Here is a 22,634-nt window from a genome sequence, read left to right on the forward strand (position 1 = left end):
TCGTAGAAAAAGTATTGTATGCAACGGTGTTTAACTGAGTCAAAAAATGCTCGTGGCGTCTTTATTAACAATTTTCGGCTTCGCCTCAAATTGTTACCCACGCCACTCACCTTTTTTGACCTCTTTTAACCACCAGTTGCATAAAATACTATTATTTGTTTACTCCAAAATCATTCAATCAAAAATAGCACATCCGGTATCCGGCCGAATATTAAAATAAGGGCCGAATAGGCCGGATACCGAATAGTAACCGAATATTCGGTGCATCTCTAGCTTAAAACTAGACGGCGCTGTTCGCAACCTGGAAGTGGCCAAAATCATATTTTCCCCAAATATTTTTTGTTTTTATTTTTTACAAGGACAAATGAAATGACATAATATACTCGTATTTCTTTATTTTAAAATCAGTATACATATATATCATGTCAATACACATTTCGAAAAAAAAAATTGTAGGCATCATCAGTGTAGTCATGATAGTATTTAATAGGAAGCGCTAAAAAATGGTGGTGGAGAGTGACAGGCTACTTTTTGTCTCTTTCTAACGCGAGCGAAGGCGCGGGCAAAAGCTAGTCCTACATAAATAATCGCTTCTACTAACTATTTCGGCTGTGCTCCAAAGTGAATCTCCGCCTCCGAAATGAGAGCACGCCAGCGCCACCTGTCTCGATCCTGTGCAAGTGCCTCCTGTCAATCACTGCTATGCGGTATACATTTCATTCGGAAATCTGATGCAACCTAGGTACAGTGAACTGCAAAAGTGCATTTTGCAATTTCTCCATGCAATGCTGCGGGCGATATATATGGGAGATATTAGTTAACAACTTGACAATTTGACCAATACCCATATTATTCTCTTTGCAACTTCTAGATTAGAAGCAAGAACGATTTAATACTGGAGTGAAAAAGCCCATACAAAAAATTCTCATGAGGAAAGTTCTGCAACTTTAGAAACTTCTCGTCCGTGCATGCTAGGCCAGGCCAGACCGCTCGTCGGCTACACAACGGCAGTTGAGTTGATATCGAAGAGAGTCGCGTGGGTGGTAGTTTACCTTGACTTGACTGTAGTAGGTAGGTATACTTTTGTACTTTTGGCACTTGAAAAAAGTGTAAACAAACCGGAGCCGTCAAATTTGACAGATCCGGGGATAGTGAACCTTTTAAGGCCAGAAACCTTTTCCTGTAAAATTTAGCTTAAAACCAATATTTCGTAAAAAGTCATAATTTATCGTTGGTAAAGTTCGGAAGGTAAGGGGATGGTATCGATACCACACTTGACCTAGTAACTTGACATTTACAGTTTGCCCCCCTTCCATTTTTGCCATTTTCTATAATTAATATTAATATATTTTTAAAAATAATAGTTTCAGCTTGTAGAGGTTTAAAATGTTCATAACTGTTCCAAATTTCAAATCGATAGCGTAAGTAGTTCTCGAGATATTTAGAAAAGTGACAGACATACAGACAGAGGGACAGAGCGTCGCCATAAGGGTTCCTTTTGTACCTTTTTGGTATAGAACCATAAAAAACATAAATATAACAATCATCAACACAAATATCGAACTCGGAACAGATGATGATGATGATGATTGATAACAAGCAATGGCAAATGTCAGACAGATAAAATTTATATTTTAGTATAAAGACTGTATCGTTAAGTATGAGGACAACTTTGAGTAGCCGTATTTATTTGCTATTATATTTTTTTCTTAAAACAAGACATAGGCTTAATAAGGCACATAATAAGGTTCACATTTTGTCCTAGAAACTCGACGTAAAGCAAGTGGTTTAGACAGTATTGACTTAATCCTCCCGAGTAACAATTACGATTCCGGACAAATGCTACTAGAAAATTCACAAAGTGCGTAAAAAACGATACGATTGCGAAAAAAAATTGTACTGTGTGAACCTCAACGACATATGATCCACAAAGCAGAATATCTGGACATAGTCTAGCCATAGTTATTTTTAAGAAATAAAGTTCAGGATCTGTGTATGGCGGCCATTTAGAGAATGTGGCATGGTGCTTCCTCTAACTCCGACTTTGATGTCGAATTTAACTATCATACACTGTTTATATCGATTTGGTTTAGGCACTGTTCAAACACCTTGAATGTCAATTAGACTTTGGCCTATGGCAATTTTTTTTATCTGTTTCTCTCATCCTGCTTGCATCAAAAATTTACGACAATCCGGAACGTTGCTCAAAATAGCGTTTTTTTTAATTATATAAATTCACCGCATTTATTCTGCAAGTACCCAATTGAAAAACCATGAAGAGGACTCTTAAAGAATATATTTTGGCAGCATATTAACCTTTGTTTGTTGAAATCGTGCAAACAGTCATTGAAATATTCTCAAATTAAGCCAGATAGGGGTTGTCCGAAATTTATTTGCTAGACCTTAATGAAAGTACCATAAAGTCTCTAAAATAAAATAAAAATTAGACTTTCTTATATCAAATAGTGCCTACCAATACCTTCAGATCATACTCTCGGAACATAATAATATAAAATTATGCACATGTCAACATTTAGACGAGGTTTGTTTTGTCCTTATACTTATCGATACAGTCCTTAGTTAGTGCGTTTTCACATGATCCGATCCGATATCGGATGTAGGACCGATATCCCATACATTACAGGCGCCATCTTGGATTTTTCCATCGAAATCCTTCCGACATCCGATATCGGATCGGATAATGTGAAACCGGAGTTACACCCAGATTAAAATGCAACCATGAGTTTTAAACCTCTGCAAAATTAGGTACTTTTTGGTTGATGATTCCCTGAAGAAAATAATAATATTCATTAAATGTAATGACGATATGTTTGTATTCGTGAAGGTGTATTAAATAGCGGTTTTTTTTTCAAGTGCAAGTGAAACACTTGCACTATTCATATTGTAAGTACTTCGTTTTTTTAGCATTAGAAAAAAGGTAAACATTTTTGAAGAGTGATTGTTCTACTAGTGGTAACAAAATAATGTCAACGAAGGGAACTTGACTGTAGTTAAAATAAAATATTTTATACCATGCACGAAATAAAGCATCAGATAATTATAAGAATAACCTAACTTTTTTTTTTTTCGTGGGGAATGCGTTTACGCATACCGTCGGGTCTGAGGTGGTAGGCGACCCGATCGGTTATGTGGGGTTCGAGGCTGTAAAGAGGCCCCCCTACCCACTAAACCCCACGGTGTCCTCCCACCGCTTTGTTTGCAGGGTCCCGGGAAGCTGTAAAGTGCATCCACGGCAAGAATAACCTAACCAACCTAACCACAAAATAAAAATTTTGAAAAAACCCCCGACCGCGACCTAGTGGACCGATTTTCATGAAACATGGCTAAGAACACTCCCGACTAACTCAGCTTTCAGACAAAAAAAACTAAATCAAAAATCGGTTCATCCGTTCGAGAGCTACGATGCCACAGACAGACACACACACAGACAGACAGACAGACAAACAGACAGACAGACAGACAGACATACACACAGACAGACACGTCAAACTTATAACACCAAGGGGTGGGGCGTTTTTGCGTCGGGGGTTAAAAACATCCTGGATAGAAGATATTTTTAAATCCAATTTCTATTTAATAAGTCCGGTAGAAATATATACAGTAACTGAGTTGACCGTGACGTCACTCAATTCGATTTCATATAATTTCCATATTAGCAAGTCGTTCCAATTCCTTTTGACAGGTTCTTAAAAAGAAGCTGATTTGACTAGGAGGCCTATTGTTCAACTACAAAATATATCGCAGTATCAAAATAGTGTCGGATAGAAAACCGTTTCTGTCTTAATAGGGAAGAAATAAGCTACTTTAATCCCTTCTAACAGTGAAGAAAACAATGTTTTCTATGCAGCTGGTGTTTTATTGCGCACTAAGTAGTTCATAAAGCAGGTAGGTACATTTTTTATCACATGGTAACTTCTAAGGGCCATAATGTATTGAAAAACGTCCAACGATATTCGTAAGTGCGTTTTCACATTATCCGATCCGATATCGGAAGTAGGACCGATATCCCGTACATTTAAGGCGCCGTCTTGGATTTTTGCCTTTGAAATCCTTCCGACATCCGATATCGGATCGGATAATGTGAAAACGCATTAACTCGTGTCGTTTCTTCTCAAGTTTCCCAACACACCCCTTCTTCGTGTTTTTAACCCCCGACGCAAAAATGATGGGGTGTTATAAGTTTGACGTGTCTGTCTGTGTGTGTGTCTGTCTGTCTGTCTGTTTGTCTGTCTGTGTGTGTGTCTGTCTGTGGTATCGTAGCTCCCGAACGGATGAACCGATTTCGATTTAGTTTTTTTGTTTTGTATGAAAGCTGAGTTAGTCGGGAGTGTTCTTAGCCATGTTTTATGAAAATCGGTCCAGGGGCCCGTTTCTCGAAAGGTACAAGCCTTGTATTACAAGTGTGTTTCCATGACAACCCATACGATTTGACAGTTCGCGCACTTGTAATATAAGGCTTGTAGCTTTCGAGAAACGGGTCCCAGGTCCACTATGTCGCGGTCGGGGGTTTTTTCAAAATTTTAATTTTGTGGTTATAATTTATCGCTACTCGTTTATTATTTCCTTTTTTCCGCACTTGTATCGTATTCCCGAATAGTGGAGGTTCAATATTCTTATTATTATAAAGAGTGTAATACAAACTTTAGACTAAACCTTGGAATTATATACAATTTCCTTTACCTAATGTGATTTTTGCACACGGGGGAGTTAACGACCCGTCTCGCCAGGCCGTTTTTGGAAGCCAGTTAATAAATGAAGGCTATAAAAGATATCCTAAAACGCATAGACTATGCTAAATATGGTCACTAGTTATAGTTAGGGTTTTCACTAAATTACTAAAAGTATTCAAATAAACAATCTGACGACGGTCTGGCTCAGTCGGTCTGGCCCTGCCTGCTAAGCCGCGGTCCTGGGTTCGAATCCCGGTAAGGGCATTTATTTATGTGATGAGCACAGATATTTGTTCCTGAGTCATGGATGTTTTCTATGTACATAATAAGTATGTATTTATCTATTTTTTCTTCCTCGCACAACGTATCAGCATTGCGATACAGCGAGGAAATGTCGCCAGTATCCTTGGTACAATGCCTCAAGGGCCTATTTTAGACATTAGCTAGCTTTTAAGTTTAGTCTTAGTTTCTTATATAATTATGTAAACAAATATGTTCATGTAAATAAAGAGGTTTTTTCTATTTAAGTATGTATATCGTCGCTTAGCACCCATAGTACAAGCTTTGCTTAGTTTGGGGCTAAGTTGATCTGTGTAAGGTGTCCCCAATATGTATTTATTAATTTATTTAATCTGCCGGTTAGGTTGTCAAAGAAAACGAGGTAGCGGTGTTAGCGAGCGTAGCGAGTGGTTTCGAAACACTTTTATACAGCGGTTACAAAATGGAAAGGGACAGAAAATTCTGGGACCATTTTTTGTTCCTTGTTTTTTTTTGTCCTAGATCGAAAGGGCTCTTGATTTGAGTTTGTAAAAACATAACTTACCTTTTTTTTTTTTTTTTTAGATAGCCCGTTTATGTGTCCCACTGCTGGGCAAAGGCCTCTCCCCGTGATTTCCACAGCTCCCGTTGGTGTGCTATTTCTGGCCAATTAGTCATGAAGGTGTCAAAGTCGTCCCGCCATCTCCGTCTGGGCCTTCCACGTCCGCGCTTAATTTGAGGCATCCACTTGGTGGCTATGCTGGCCCACCTATCCGGGTGCATGCGACAAACGTGGCCTGCCCAGTCCCACTTTAGTCTGGCGGTTTTCTCCCCCACATCAGCTATTCGTGTTTTGGAGCGCAGTGTAGTGTTTCGGATGCGATCCATCCTAGTAACACCTAAAATACTGCGCTCCATTGCTCGTTGGCAAACCTTCAATTTGGACTTCTGACCCTCGGTGAATGACCACGTTTGGGCACCGTAGGTGAGGACAGGCAGAATACACATGTCAACGAGTTTGCGCTTCAGTGACATTGGAAGGTCGCCCTTCATTAGCTCTTTCATGGACCAGTAGCTCTTCCATGCATTTTGTACTCGGCGCTCAACTTCCTTGTCTTGCCGATCGTTGAAAGAGACTAACTGGCCCAAGTAAATATACTCGTTGACGTATTGTATAGTCTGCCCGTCTACCTTTACCCCAAGTTTCGTGCTATTAGTCATCACCTGGGTCTTTTCGCGATTCATTTGAAGTCCAACTTGAAGGCTCGCGTCGCTCAGGTCTTGGAGCATTTGCTGAAGTTCTGTGGCGGAGGAAGCAAAAAGAACAATGTCGTCGGCAAAACGGAGGTTTGACAACCTCTTATTACCGACGACTATTCCCTTTTCCTCCCAAGAAGCCGCCAGGCTGCTGAAAATTTCCTCCAGTGTACTCGTAAAAAGTTTTGGAGATAGCGGGTCCCCCTGTTTGACACCTCTTTGTATTCGAAACGTTGGTCCGGAAGATTGAAGTTTGATATCTGCTGTGCTATTATTGTAGATGGTTTTGATTAGATTAATATATGTTGGTTCGATGTTTTGGTTCCGCAGTGCTACTATGATGGAGGAGTGGGTAATACTGTCAAAAGCTTTAGCATAATCAACAAAACCTAAGTATAACGGGAGTTTGAATTCGGTATATTTTTCAATTATCTGGTTAACTGTATGGAGATGATCAACTGTGGAAAATCCAGGGCGAAATCCTGCTTGACTGGGGGGTTGGTGACGGTCGAGTTCTCCAGCGATGCGGCTTTCTATAACTTTTATAAAAGTCTTGTAGATGTGAGACACCAGGCTAATGGGTCGGTAGTTGGCTATGTCGCTCTTATCCCCTTTCTTATGGAGTAATATGATATTAGAATGGAGAAGTTTTTGGGGAATTTGTCCTGTTCTTAGAATGTTATTGAAAAGTTGGCATAGAGGGTCTAGAAGATATTGTTTACCAAAGACGAGTGCTTCTGTGCTTATACCATCAATCCCTGGACTCTTGTCAAACTTTATTGTGGACAAAACTTTTGCCACTTCGTCGGTTGTTACAGGAGGAATGGTATCTGCACAGAAGTATTCTTCAGTACTGTGTATATTTTGTGGGTCGGAATACAGGGAAGTATAGAATTTTGTGCATATATCCATTATTTTATTTCTGTTGGAATGTTTGTTGCCATTTTCGTCTTTGAGACTGGTTATCCATATTTTATTATTTGATATTCCATTTCTAGCTACTCTGAGTGATCTATTTTTAACTAATGCTATTTTAACCAGATTAGTGTTGAAATTCCGGATATCAGTCCGTATGCTTCGTTTAGTTTTTCTATCTATTGCCCGGTATTCGGCAGAGGCTATTTCGAATGTAGTGCGTTGTTCTATTAAATTTATTGTATTGGCCGATAGTAAAGTACGTTTCTTCCGGGTTGCTGTGACTTTTTTACTTGCACATGTAATTGCGTCTATAATATTGTTGTACTGGGTTTCTGTATCACTGACATCTGTTTCTAAAGTGGTAAACTTGTTTTGTAACTCTAAGTTAAATCGGTCAAAATTCGCTGTTAGTGTGGTTCGGTCCAGTTTTTTGAAGTTTTTTGAGAATTTGTTCTTGCGAAGTAATTTGAAATTGAAGGTTAATGTGGCTCTAACAGGTCTGTGGTCTGAGCTGAATTTTATTTTATTTATAACGCCTACATTCCTGACTATGTCACTATTTGATGCTAGTACAAAATCAATTTCGTTTTTAGTTTCCGAATCAGGTGACACCCAGGTCCATCGACGATGTGGCTTCTTTAGGAAGAAACTATTACAGACCTTTAAGCTTTGACCAAACGCAAACTGGATCAGGCGGGAACCACGTATGTTTCGGTCACCTAACCCGTATGGCCCTAGAATTTGCTCGCTGTCCAGTTCTTGTCGGAGACCTATCTTAGCGTTAAAGTCACCGAGGATAATATTCCAAGATCCTCGATGATCATCGCAAGCTTTGTTAAGAAGGTCGTAAAAGCTCTCCACTTCATCATCGCAGTGCGCAGATGTAGGTGCGTATGTCTGTATGACTGTCAGAGTTTGATTCGGTGTCAACTGGAACTTAAGAATTGCAATCCTATCAGAGTAGCTACAAAATTCAATTATGTTATTCTTCCATTTTTTGGCTACGAGGAAGCCAACTCCGCCTTGTCCGCCGGTATTTCCAAAGTGGTAGAATATTGAGTAATTTCTTTCTTCTGTCTCTTCGCCTGGTCTTCTCACCTCTGACAAGCCTACAATATCCCAATTTATACTTTCAAGAGCGTTCTCGAGCTCTATTAGACGCTCGTCTTTTAATAGGGTCCGGACATTGTAAGTTAATACGTTGAGCGTTTCGGTATCCATTTTGCGTGCCAAGGTTGTTTGATTCATAGTGGGTGTCCTCGCTCGGGGATTCTTAGCACCCCTGGCTCTGGGGATGTTAGAATCCCCAGCGCCGCCGAGCACTCGGGGCCTATTCGGGGAGTTGTCTATCATGGGGAGGTTTGGACCTTAATCCCACCACGCTGGTCCAGTGCGGGTTGGTGGGTCGCCAGTTATGCCTCGTTTGCTGTTTGGCAGGGTGCACCACGGGCAGGTGAGGTTGGCTTGGGTTCCGAGAGGTGTTATATGGAACCCCTTACACCCCTTAACTTACCTTTAAATAACTTACCTTAGAAAAAAAAATTGGTGATTCTTCTCGCGAAAATGCCCTGGCAGGCAAGCATGGTCGCGCGATAAATGATAAATTGATAAAGCATCAGGCCGTCCCTATCGCACTATTCTGTGAGTGCGCTCCCTATCGCACTATTCTCTGAGTGCGCTAGGGACGGCCTGACGCTTTATCAATAGGCTACTGGCCTCCTAGTCAAATCAGCTTCTTTTTAAGAACTGTCAAAACGAATTTCAACATCTTGCTAATATGGAATTAATATGAAATCGAATTGAGTGACATCACGGTCAACTCAGTTACTTTATATGTTTCTACCTGACTTATTAAATAGAAATTGGATTTAAAAATAACTTCCGTCCATGTTTTTTTTTTTATAATAATCCGATGCTTTATTTCGTGTATGGTACAAAATATTTTATTTTTCCCCTCACTAGCTCGGAAACACGTGTTTCGTCCTTTAATAGCAGCGGGTAAAAGTGTAAAAACGCATTTTATCCACTAGTGGGTAAAGTAATTTGACCTTGAATAAAGTCAAATGAACCGCTTTAAAATTGATAAAAGTAGGTGAATCTAGTAATAAAGATGATTTACTTACCACCTGTGAAACTACTGGAAGCAGTGATAAACGCATTTTTTTCGTTGTAGTTTCCTCGCTATAGTGAGGGGAAAAGTTTTGTGTTACACTCGGGTGCAAGTGTATTTTACTTCTCGTGTGTCAAAAAACTCGCAAGTTCAGGATTATATTCTCGAACCACTCGCTACGCTCGTGGTTCAACTATAGAATCCTTTCACTTGCTCGTTTTTCAATTCCACACTCGGCGTTAAAATACAACTTTGCCACCTGGTATAACAAATAACTATTAACTACAGTCAAATTCCCTATTATTGCGCGACCATGATTGCCTGCTTGGTTTGGAGAAAAATACTATAACGGGTTCTGTAGTCATCTAGAATAAAACAACAGCTGATCTTACCGCAGTTTTAAGCAATCAGGGCAAGTATCGCAGGTGAAAGTTACTTGACCAACTTACATTATAATGTGTGCTCATCCGAATAACAACCATAAATCTTTTCTTTACAAGGTGGATTTTACTTTGAAAAATATTACTATTGTTTTTAATGTCGATTATGTTAGTTATCGATTATAAGAATGATTGATAGTTTTGAGGTTTTTTTATGTCTTATTTCGACGGAGTAAAGTTCAGCGTAAAATCTTTGCTTTGGTGTTCATACAAGCGTGTCTTTGAACTGATCTAAGTATCATTGATCTTATATCTACTCTAGACCAGAAATATATGACTATTGTCAGGAGGGCGCTGTTTTTCTGATGTTTGCAATGACAGTTCAGTTTAGTATGAGGAAAATAGTTCTAATATAATAGGCTACTTGCCTCCTAGTCAAATCAGCTTCTTTTTAAGAACTGTCAAAACGAATTTGAACGTCTCACTAATATGGAATTAATATGAAATCGAATTGAGTGACGTCACGGTCAATTCAGTTACTTTATATATTTCTACCTGACTTATTAAATAGAAATTGGATTTAAAAATAACATCTGTCCATATTTTTCTGCTTTATTTCGTGCAAGGTATAAAATATTTTATTTTAAGAACAGTCAAGTTTTCTATTCCGAACTTATAACACCCCGTCGTTTTTGCGTCGGGGGTTAAAAATTTTTTGTTTTAATTTAACTCGGCTAAAGTTAAACGTAATCGTCATATCGATGAATGCACTAAAACAGACCTTAATATTTTGAAATTCACCTTATGATAATCAAGTTAAGGTTCATTGTTCATAATTCATAATTCTTTATTCGCATTTAAAAAGTGTTAACATGATAGGTCTTACATAAATTGTGTGTACCAACATTTTAGCTGTGTTTTGGCAGCATGCTAATTATACAATAACTAAAACTACATTAAAAATTAACTTAATTACTTAACTTATTTTTAAACTAAGGTATACAATATGTACAATATTTACAGCATATCTTACTCTGTTGATACTTCCCCATTACTATCCACAAATTCTTTAATCGAGTAGAACAGTTTTGCCATTAGCCAATTGAATAATGCATTTTTAAATTTATTGCATGGTAGGTCTGTTATATCCTGTGACAGCTTATTATAAATCGTGACACACATAGAATAACAGTTACTTTTAAAAGCGGCAGTTTTTTGTTGTTTAGGTACAACAAGTCTGTTGGTATTCCTAGTATTTCTAGGGAACACTTCCTTGGCAGTCTTAAACAAGTTTACATTTAATTTCACAAATTTACATACTTACTTCAAAAATATAGAGACAAGGAAGAACATTTAATTCGGGGAACAGAGGTTTACAAGACTTTAATATGTAAATGTAAATTCATTCATAGTTTTAAGGCCTCGGCACCTTGGCAGGTGGCGTCATGTGTGGAGTGGGAGAGTACTTTAGGCGCTTAAAATGGGTCTGTCGTATCAGTGCGCGTAGCCGAATGCACAAACGCTCACGAAATGCTCACGATAATATCTCTTTCGTAGCTCTATCGCTCTTGCGTATTGGCGCGACAGAGCCAGACTACAGTTTTGTTGCGTTTCGGTGGCGTTTCGCGTCGCAGAAATGCCATTCGGTTACGTTACGCCCCCTGTGCGTTTGCTATGAGTAGGTATAGGTAATATCTTATTGGTTGGTAACAAAGGTTTTGGTGAACTATTTTGGGTGCAGATGGAAGTGAAAAACATACATACACTCAAGGCAATTATAAAGCTATTTCAGGAAGCAATTAGTACGGATAATAATTACTGCCTTGCAACCGTTTCTTATCGCATAAATTAAATTTGAATTTGTTTACGTTACATGCAATTGATGCAATATAATACGATTCGTAATATCTATAGATATACTTAATCCATTTAATTTTATCTATTTATTCCTTGGTACAATGCCTCAAGGGCCTATTTTAGACATTAGCTAGCTTTTAAGTTTAATCTTAGTTTCTTATATAAATATGTAAATATGTTCATGTAAATAAATATATTTACATACATACATACATACAATCACGCCACAATTTAACCCATATCCCACAGTCGCCTTCTACGACACCCACGGGAAGAAAGAGGGTGGTGAAATTCTTAACCCGTCACCACACGGGCACGGGGGCACCGGGGGTTTTATATATAAATATATCTATATATAAAAATATACAGTAAGTTATCAAATAACAATATAACGAACATTTGAAATCGTTACTCATGTCTTTATTCCCGAACAGGGTTGGCAGAGCACAGCAGTTTCACTGCTCATACTGAAAATGAGAAGAAAAAGTGCATACTATATGTGTATAAGAATTCCCAATCATATTCCTGCAGCTATTAAGGCACTTCCCGATGCCGAGTTAAAGTGACTTTTCACATTATCCGATCCGATATCGAATGTAGGACCGATATCCCATACATTTAAGCCGCCATCTTTGATTTTTGCCTTTGAAATCCGTCCTACGTCCGATATAGGATCGGATACGTTTAATAGTTATTTTCCCCTCACTAGCTCGGAAACACGTGTTTTGTCCTTTGATACCAGTGGGTAAAAACGCATTTTATCCACTAGTGGGTAAAGAAATTTGACCTTGAATAAAGTAAAATTAACTGCTTTAAAATTGATAAAAGTAGGTGCATCTAGTAATAAAGATGATTTAATTACCACCTGTGGAACTACTGGAAGCAGTGATAAACGCATATTTTGCGTTGTAGTTTCCTCGCTATAGTGAGGGGAAAAGTTTTGTGACACTCGGGTGCAAATGTATTTTACTTCTCGTGTGTTAAAAAACTCGTAAGTTCAGGATTGCAAGCAAGTGAAAGGATTCTATAGTTGAACCACGAGCGAAGCGAGTGGTTCGAGAATAGAATCCTGAACTTGCGAGTTTTTTAACACACGAGAAGTAAAATACATTTGCACCCGAGTGTAACACAAAATGTTTCCCCTCACTATAGCGAGGAAACTACAACGCAAAATATGCGTTTATCACTGCTTCCAGTATTTCCACAGGTGGTACCTAAATCATCTTCATTACTAGATTCAAATACTTTTATCAATTTTAAAGCAGTTAATTTGACTTTATTCAAGGTCAAATTACTTTACCCACTAGTGGATAAAATGCGTTTTTACCCGCTGGTATTAAAGGACAAAACACGTGTTTCCGAGCTAGTGAGGGGAAAAAACATATTATGCTAAGCATGCTTGCTAATATGCATCATGTAGCTGCTTATTATGCATGCTTGACGTTTGACGAATATTTGGATAATAGGTAAAGTTTTAGTGAATAACATTCATATTTGTGAATGTCACCGCCTAAGAACGCGCATACACTACACCACACATAGATGGCGCCACAAATAAAATGTCTTGCAGCTTTCGATTATACTTGTAGATGGCGTTAAAGTGTTACTTTTGACATAGATTTATGGCTCGATAGTGACACAACGCCAATCTACAAATAATCGATGGCAACAAGGCATTTTTTTATGGCGCCATCTATGTGTGGTGTAGTGTATGCGTGTTCTTAGGCGGTCGCATTTTTTTATGTATGGGATGGTATGATCTTCTTATATTTAATCTATGATGTCATGACAGTTGCTAGTTCAGTCAATTTTGTACTGAGACTGACTGAAATAGCATGACACGTTCGTATGTTTCCGTAACAATATGAAAACAAATCTTTTCGCACTCAGTACATCTGTAAATTCTAATATTCAATTAATTTGCCTCGAATCGAATCACATTCTTTTACCCAAAATACTTTGGTCTTCACATACCTTTCTTTTTTACTAATCCGACGCTCCAGCTATACTGATCTGTTATGCTTTTAACTCTAGTATTCCATTCTAATTCCAAAACGACACAAGTACTTAGCATCTTAAGGCGTTTAAGACTTTCTGATTCGACGTTCAAAACTTAAATTCTAAAACGTCATATTTTAATACAAAATGTATCGCACTTAAGCCCTTTCAGTTCTCAGTTGTTGATAACGGTACTGCACGGCAGCAGCGTGCAAAGATTGCTAACACAACGATGTTAACAGATCTTTTTAAAATGAAGTTTAATGATGGTTAAATAGAGTTGAAATTTGATTGGGATAGGGTTAATTTATTTTGCGTAAAAACGTAAGGTCAAGTTAGCAATGCGTATGGCGTAAGAACTAGTTTTGATTAGACGAGAGGCGTGACTAATTGATTCAATGCTGTATTTAGCTAATATTATTTTAACAGTATGTAGAAACACTTGCTACGCTCGCGGGTCTGCGCGGTGTAAAGTAACCTGAGGAAACTAAATAATATCAAAGACAAATGTAACTCCATCTAGACAGATAAAGTCTAAAAAAAAACGTACCTCAGTACCATACAGAAAAAGGTACGGTGTACGGCGTTACACCTTTGGGGGACGCTCAGCTAGATGGCGCTAATATTAATATTTGACAGTTTAACACATGTCAAGCTAAGAATATGGGCCAAATTGTCAAAACTGGAGGTTCAAAAGTTTTAAGCCTTTGTCAAGAGATGGCAGTCTATGCACTGTGATTACACATGTTATTACAATTATTACTTCGACAGTAACTCTCTATAATACTCGATCCTCTTTGATAATATTAACGGGCTCCACACGGTCTTCATCGATTTTTGACAACTTTTGAGCTGAAACTCCTAAATTTGCATTTGACCACCTCGACCACTCCGATATCTAATAGCGACTGCAAAGTGCTAAATTGGCGTTTTGTTTGAAAAAAAAACGTAGCGCTGACATCCATACTAATATTATAAATGGGAAAGTGTGTGTGTCTGTTTGTTTGTCAGTCTTTCACGGCAAAACGGAGCGACGAATTGACGTGATTTTTTAAGTGGAGTTAGTTGAAGGGATGGAGTGACATAGGCTACTTTTTGGCTCTTCTAACTCGCCACTTCCCTAAATGAGGGGTGGAAGTTTGTATAGAGCATTTCACCGTTTTCGAAATTAAAGGGAGCGAAGCTGCGGGCTAAAAGCTAGTATTTTATAAAATTATCATAAATTAAGCTATTTTTGACGTTAAGTATTAACGTAAAATTCAGACAGAAATCATAGATTTTTCTTATTTGGTCAAACTTGTTTTAATTTATTGTGGTCAAGAGGTCGTGCCGTGCCATTAAGCGGTTTTGGTAAGATTGTTTTTTGTGGTTAGAAATATTACTTCGTTAGTTCGTTCTTTGATATTATTTTTTAATGGGACTACATGATTCGATTCTAAATGAGGAGCATAATTTGTATAAATTATTCTTTGACTACTTCTCGTAGTAGATCATTAACCGTGATAATGAACTCTAGCAGTCCCAAGTCACTACCCTGACCTACGCCGGTTCTGGTGAAATATTGCTAGAATTTTGCCTACTCCGCGTATTGTTGCCAGTACCATGTAGTCAGCGAAAAACTATAGCAACTTGGGAATTCCGGCTACAGTCATCATCTTTGACAACAGGCGTTCATGATTAACCATGTCGAATGCTTTTGTGAAATCTGCACCTAGATTTCCAAGTATAATTATAAATAAAAATATTAAAAATAAATATTGGGTTCACCTTACACATATCAACCTAGCCCCTAACTAAGTAAATCTTGTACTATGTGTGCTAAGCGACGATATACATACTTAAATAGATAAATATATACCTACTTATTATACATCATCTATGACTATGGCAAAGTTGTATTTTAACGCCGAGTGTGGAATTGAAGTAAAATACATTTTATGCACCCTAGTGTAACACACAACTTTTCCCCACACTATAGCGAGGAAACTCAAGAAATGCGTTTATCACTGCTTCCAGTAGTTTCACATGTGGTAAATCATCGTTATTGATAGATTCACCTACTTTTATCAACTTTAAAGCAGTTAATTCGAAAGGTACAAGCCTTGTATTACAAGTGCGCGAACTGTCAAATCGTATGGGTTGTCATGGAAACACACTTGTAATACAAGGCTTGTACCTTTCGAGAAACGGGCCCCGTCAAATTACTTTACCAACTAGTGGATAAAATATATATATAATTAACATATAATATATTGTAAATTTACACCTTCCTAAAAATTAAATAAAAATATCAAAAAACGACTTATCCGTCATCTATTCCTAGTAAATCTGATGATTGTTAAAATAAATACCTCAAAAACATTAATAAACAAATTTACATAAAATACAATAAAATAATAATATTAAAATACTACTAAAAGACCATACCTAATAACTCACATTGTAACTAGTTCCTTAAGTAACACATTAACAAACACTCCAAAAAAAAAAAAAAAAGTCTATATCGGAAACCGCCAATTAACTACTGCCTAAATATACCGTTTAACTGGCCCTGCAAACAGTGTAAACAACTTGCACAAGTGCATAACTTCGTCGTAAGTTCCTACTAGTGGACAATTACATATAAACCTTATGATAACAGCATAGGGTCGATTTCTAGTTAACATTATTGTATCATTATTACATTAGTTATAATAATGCAACTGTTTATTGTTAAACATTATCACACGTGCTTGTTTATTGCGTACCTAACTTGTAATATTTTTAAGATAGTATTTATAAGTTGTCTTGTAAGTGAAATTTCTGTAATTTCTTAGACAATAAAGTTTCTTTAAACCGAAAATGCGTTTTTACCCGCTGATATTAAAGGAGAAAACACGTTTACTGGGATTTGGACCTAGGACCGCGGCTCAGCAGGCAGGGTCACTACCGAGTACCGACTGAGCCAAACCGGTCCTCAATATGTCTTGAAAAAAGGCTAGTCTTGAGCATTGTGGTCTTACCTTGGCCCTCTTCCACACGAAGTGGAAGGGCGGCGTCTGGTGGTAGAAGACGGAGGCCTGCGCCGCGGGGAAGTCGGGGTCCTCCCACAGCTGGCCCCGCTGCTGCCACTCCGCCTTGATCTTCTCGTACTCCGTCATTCTGGGGACAATGGAGATAGTAAGAAACCAGAAAAGATAATGATTACAGTTAAGTTTTTTTATAAGCCTGTAATGTGTCCCACTGCTGGGCAAAGGCATGCCCTGTTTTCCGCCACTCGTGACGGCTTCGTACATCCTCCTGATAATCGGCACAAAATGAGTCCAGGGTGGCTAGCCGAATGGCACAATCGCTCACGAAACGCTCACGAAACAAAGCGCTAGTAGATATCTATCTCTATCGCGCTTGCGTATTGGCGCGACAGAGCCAGCGGCGTATCGCTTTCGTTTGGCGTCGGAGAAATGCCATTCGGCTACGGGGCCTGGACTTTCCGCCATCTAATACTAATACCTATTTGGCCTACCGCAGCCTGGGGTGCCCATTTGGTCGCTAATTTCGCTATTTACAGTTAAACAGTGTTCGATTATTCTTCGAGCGCTCATTTTGATTATGGCGCAAGAAAATTCTATAACGTATTAGTCTACACGATCGTTAATTATCTTAATCTAAAAGTTAATACATGTAACTAAAATGATAACTAAGTAAAAAAAGTTTCAAAATTTATTGCGAACACATAGGCACACATCGACTTGGAACTTTGTTTTATAAGGTATAGCATTCTTCCTTCATTCAACCCAATAATTCCTAAGAGTAGCTCTGAAACTTGGACATCTTTGTATGCCCTGCCTACCTATTTTGTGAATACAGGCTTGGGTTTATGCAAGTATGTAGGTATGTATGTAGAATTGTGACTACGGAGTCGCTTGTTGACTTCACTAATTTCGCTCTGGTTTTATGTTTATGCTTTGATGATCATGATAGAAGTTACCGTTAACTTTGCGTGACATTTGTTCAATCTTATACTTTTAAACGAGCAATTCTTGTATATTTATTTATTTATTTATTTATATATATATTTATTTACACTGACGATCTCGGAAACCGCTCTAACGATTTCGCAGAAATTTGTTATGTGGGGGTTTTTGGGGGTGAAAAATCGGTCTAACTTATCCTTAGGTCCCGGAAAACGCGAATTTTCGAGTTTTCATGCGTTTTTCTTCGCGCGCCATCTCGTGTGCAGTAGTTGTACTGTTAAGACAGAATTCTTTCGGTCGATGTAAGTACTATTTATTGCAAACACTAGATGGCGACACAGGTCAAGGCTAAAACGAATAGAAAATACACTATTTGAGTTTTTGTGGCGAAATGCGCGCCATCTCGTGTGCAGTAGTTGTGTTGTTAAGGCTGAGAATTCTTTCGCTCGATGTAGGTACTATTAATTTTTGAACTAGATGGCGACACATGTCAAGGATACGAAACAGAACCGAGCGAAGCTCGGTTGCCCAGATATATATTGTTTACTTTATACAACAAAATATGAACTACAGTAGTATTAACCTAACCACAAAATTAAAATTTTGAAGAAACCCCCTACATAGTGGAGCGATTTTCACGAAATATGAAGAACACTCCCGACTAATTCAGCTTTCAAACCAAAAAAAAACTAAATCTAAATCGATTCATCCGTTCAGGAGTTACGATGCCACAGACAGACAGACACGTCAAAATTATAACACTCCGTCGTTTTGGCATCGGGGTTTAAAATAGACAACTTTTGACCAGAAATACATATAATGACTATGGAGCGCCATACGGACGGTATAGAGAACAACATTTTTAGGGTTCCGTAGTCAACTAGGAACCCTTATAGTTTCGCCATGTCTGTCTGTCTGTCTGTCCGTCTGTCCGTCCGTCCGTCCGTCCGTCCGTCCGCGGATAATCTCAGTGACCGTTAGCACTAGAAAGCTGAAATTTGGTACCAATATGTATATCAATCACGCCGACAAAGTACAAAAATAAAAAGTGGAAAAAAATGTGTTATTAGGGTACCCCCCCTACACGTAAAGTGGGGAGGGATTTTTTTTTTCATTGAAATCCTAACGTGTGATATATTGTTGGGTAAGTATTTAAAAATGAATAAGGCTTTACGAAAATCGTTTTTTTATAATATTCATATTTTAGGAAATAATCGCTCCTAAAGGAAAAAAAAGTGTCCCCCCCCCTCTAACTTTGAACCATATGTTTAAAAAATATGAAAAAAATCACAACTCAACTCACTCGACTAAAGAGCTTCAAATTACGGACAATTTAATAATTTTTGGTTCTATTAAGTAGTCGGGTGTAGGCGCTGTTCACTTTCTCCATACAATGACGTAATTTTGTAACGTTTACGCTATCGACTTATATTAAAGACTTATGGTAGCACACACAGGAGTTTAAGCGGCATGCCATGAGTTGTATGTTTGTTTACAACCATTAAAATAAAAATAAATAAATAAATATTACAGGACATTCTTACACAGATTGACTGAGTCCCACGGTAAGCTCAAGAAGGCTTGTGTTGCAGGTACTCAGACAACGATATATATAATATACAAATACTTATATACATAGAAAACATCCATGACTCAGGAACAAATCTCTGCTCATCACACAAATAAATGCCCTTACCGGGATTCGAACCCGGGACCGCGGCGTAGCAGGCAGGGTCACTACGCGCTAGGCCAGACCGGTCGTCATTGTATAAAAATTAGGGCACTAAGTTCATCTCACTCATAAAATTGTTATAATAGTGGGAGAAATAAACCCAGTAGCGCTACGTGCGATTGTTGGGATTTAATGTGTATGTGTGTCTGAGAAGTGAGTCACCTTGTAACTAAACCTCCGCTCACCTTACTTATTTACTTACTTATTTGACTAACCAACAGTATAGCTAACCCCCCTTTAAAAATATCCCGTAAATTTGGCCTTGTGATCGTCTAGCGTGAATAAGTAGAACCCTTCGATGTAAACCGCGATAACCTAGATCCTTTAATGAGTAACAGCTGTATTTTTGACCAATATTCAAAACTTCATTTATTTATATTTTAAAGAAGAATAAAGGTTATTGTAGCATAATAATATAGTGTTATAGAAGAGTATTTCATCAGATTTAGGCCTAGAAAGTTATGAGTGAGAAAATTAATGACGTGATGAAGAAATTTTAGAATAAAAGTTAGTGAGTGAAACATACATGAAATAAATATTAAAAAATATTTTGGTAATCATCCACTACGCCTTATTAGTGGTCCTGATTTGGGTACGAACTTGCGATGTGGAATAGGACCCCTGACCTGATCAAACCACTTTATCAGGATCCTAAGCAAGTAAGCCTGAAGGGCTATCTATCTACAAACTAACCCCCTTTTTGTTTTGTTTCTTGTCCCTAGCTAAACCCCCCGTTCCCCAATACTGCTAATAGACCATAACTTCTCGATCTTTCTAATGTTTTATCGAAACACCGAGCAGTTGCTAACTTTTATAAGAAATAAGTAAGTCAAACTTTTCTAAGCTTTAGACTTTCCATCAGTGGACGGCGCTCGCATGCCACTGGGCCCTATAACAAACCTATGCTTTTTTATTCCAAAGTATAGTTTGTTTCCCTAACCAACTTGTTAGAATTTACCTTGAAAAACCAGTTAGCAACACTAAGTGTCCCGCAGCCACACCGAAAGATCAGAAATTGCTACCACAATTATTAATTTCACTCAAATAAATTAAGTAATAAGAGATTTTATAAATTACCAGTTTTACCACATATTTTAAGATAGTAAACACCACATTTAAAGTCCATTTAAACCATATAAATAGTAGTAGTTAAATTATTTCTCCACAATACACGTTGACCAATTATATTCCAAGACCAATCATAAAAGAACTCTACTTTCATAGAAATAGTGTGTGACTCTACCCTAATCCTATCGTTTTTCCTACTCTAGCATATCTGAAACACAGACCGTCACTTACCATAGATCTTGAGTTCAGAATATGCACAAGTGTATCCCTACTAGAGCTGTACAGTTCAGCCAGCGAAGCTGAGATAGGCAACCTATAGGCTTGTGTCGGTCAGATCCCCCCCTCTGCTCTTGCCCGCGGGCTAGGGTAGCAGAGAGTAGATCGCCCTATCCGTTACCAGCCACATGAGAGACCCAGCTGCGATCAACTTTACTTAGATGTGGATCGATCACAACCGAAATCCCCAGCGACCAACGCCAGCATGGACTAGAGCACCGAGTAAATAAATATATATAAATATAGGACCCCAGCCTCAAATACTGCCGACTTCAGTGAGCAAGGATTACTCCTAATGTCTTTCGTCAATCGTGAAAGTCCTCACTTCCATCTAACAGTTGGACTCTTTGAGACCGGTGAGAAAATACGCTTTTGTAAGTAAATAAAAGCGCCCAAGCCCTCCACTTGGAACAAAAAGACCCCTAAACGCCTTATGTTTAACAGCCGCAAGGTATAAAGCGCTTAGCCGGACAACAGTCTGTCACAAACAATGATCTGGCTTACAACTTTCACAAAATAACCCCATAGAAAATTACTAAATTCAATTTTACTGACCAACTAAACAAACGAGTGAAGTTTTCTTTACGTGCTATAATCTAAGCTTAGTTTTGCAAGAATTACTCCCTACAAAACCAAACACAGACTTATCTCCAAGCACCAGCCATACATCGACCCAGTCTTTGTATTGCTTGACGGCACTCATGAAACAAAGCACAGAAAACTTCACTATACACTTAATTTAAATGTAACACTACACTATAAATAGAACACTAAAATAACCCCACAACTGACGGTAAAGCAATTCCACCATAGGTCCAAGTCCAACTGTACGACGATATTGTCCCCGCACAATCAAACAAAGACACAATTTCAAAGTTTACAATCACTTAGAATAATTTCCAAGTAAAAACAAACAGAGAAATAATAGCAGAACAACTTCACTCCCCAGTAACACACAAAAGCCAGAGACACTGTTAGTCTTGTGGATATTTTAAGAATGCCTCGCGTCGGCTCGTTCCGACCCTTTTATAACTTCAAACATCGACATACCATCGACCATCGACAATCGACACAGTATCGACGTTTCATCGACACAGTAGCGACATACCATCGACACAACATCGACAATCGACACAGTATCGACGTACCATCGACGTACTATCGACAATCGACACAGTATCGACATAACATCGACACAATATCGACAGAAAGCCATTAACTTGCGCACATAAGAAAAAGATCATAAGTGCTTTGTTTACACTCATACGCTCTACGCAATAAAGTTCACGATCATCACGCGGATGTTTGCTTATCAACACGTGCAGATTGCAGCTGTTTTAGAGAGAGACAGAGCTATTGGTATTGATACCTATGTAGTCCAATAGTGGAGTGTTCCGTAAATATTTTTACGTAAATATTATTTTGTGAAAGACTGTTTAAATCAATTTAGTAAGTGATTTCGCAATGAAAGATCACATTTGTTCTTAATTGTTACATTGAATGATATATTCAGGAAGTATAATAATCAATATTAGTCATTATTACCTCTCTGACTCGTAATTGGAACCAAGACATAATATCGGAACGCTATGCAGTTGACAACTGTCAATGTCAGTATTTCGTCCATGTGAACGTAGTTTGTTGATAAATACGTTTTTCCAACCTGTTTTACATTTAATAATAGTGAATTTTATCAGTGATGACGTAACTAAACATGTGATTAACCATCAAAGATATTGTTTGTTAAAATATTCAATGAAATCCCGAAGGAAATATGCACCAAAAAGTTGGTCAAGGAAAAGTTGATTCGCCGTAAGTTTTATATGTAATAACGAGTCAATTTCCTCGTCATAGACGCTTGTTCTGTTACAACCTGACACACATGTGCAACTCTCGAATGTGTGGCGCGTTGCATGAGCGGGAGCGAGGCGGGTGGACCATTATTGGTGGGGTCTTGTTCTTATGCTTATGCTTGAAATTGTCTTTGTATTTTATTACGCATAGTGTCTGTTGATATTTCGCAAAGGACCTTGTTAAACATGAAGACAGGCAGTTAAGGTATTTACTGAATAGTGTACCCGAAACCATTCGACAAGAAAAAAAAAGTTCAAAAACGTCTTAACACTGCACTTATTG

General features: G+C 38.1%; 1 protein-coding gene across 2 annotated transcripts in view; it reads right to left on the minus strand.

The window, feature by feature from the left end:
* Positions 1–22,634, minus strand: part of LOC125240995 (calpain-C) — a 72,845-nt gene that overhangs the window by 33,383 nt on the left and 16,828 nt on the right. For both annotated transcript variants that reach the window (XM_048149247.1, XM_048149246.1), the window contains exon 2: positions 16,472–16,610. In XM_048149247.1, the coding sequence (XP_048005204.1) occupies positions 16,472–16,609 (138 nt within the window). In that variant the 5' untranslated portion in view covers position 16,610. The remainder of the gene's footprint in view (positions 1–16,471; positions 16,611–22,634) is intronic.

Source organism: Leguminivora glycinivorella, chromosome Z (genome assembly GCF_023078275.1).
Source record: "Leguminivora glycinivorella isolate SPB_JAAS2020 chromosome Z, LegGlyc_1.1, whole genome shotgun sequence".
In the NCBI taxonomy this organism is placed as follows: domain Eukaryota; kingdom Metazoa; phylum Arthropoda; class Insecta; order Lepidoptera; family Tortricidae; genus Leguminivora; species Leguminivora glycinivorella.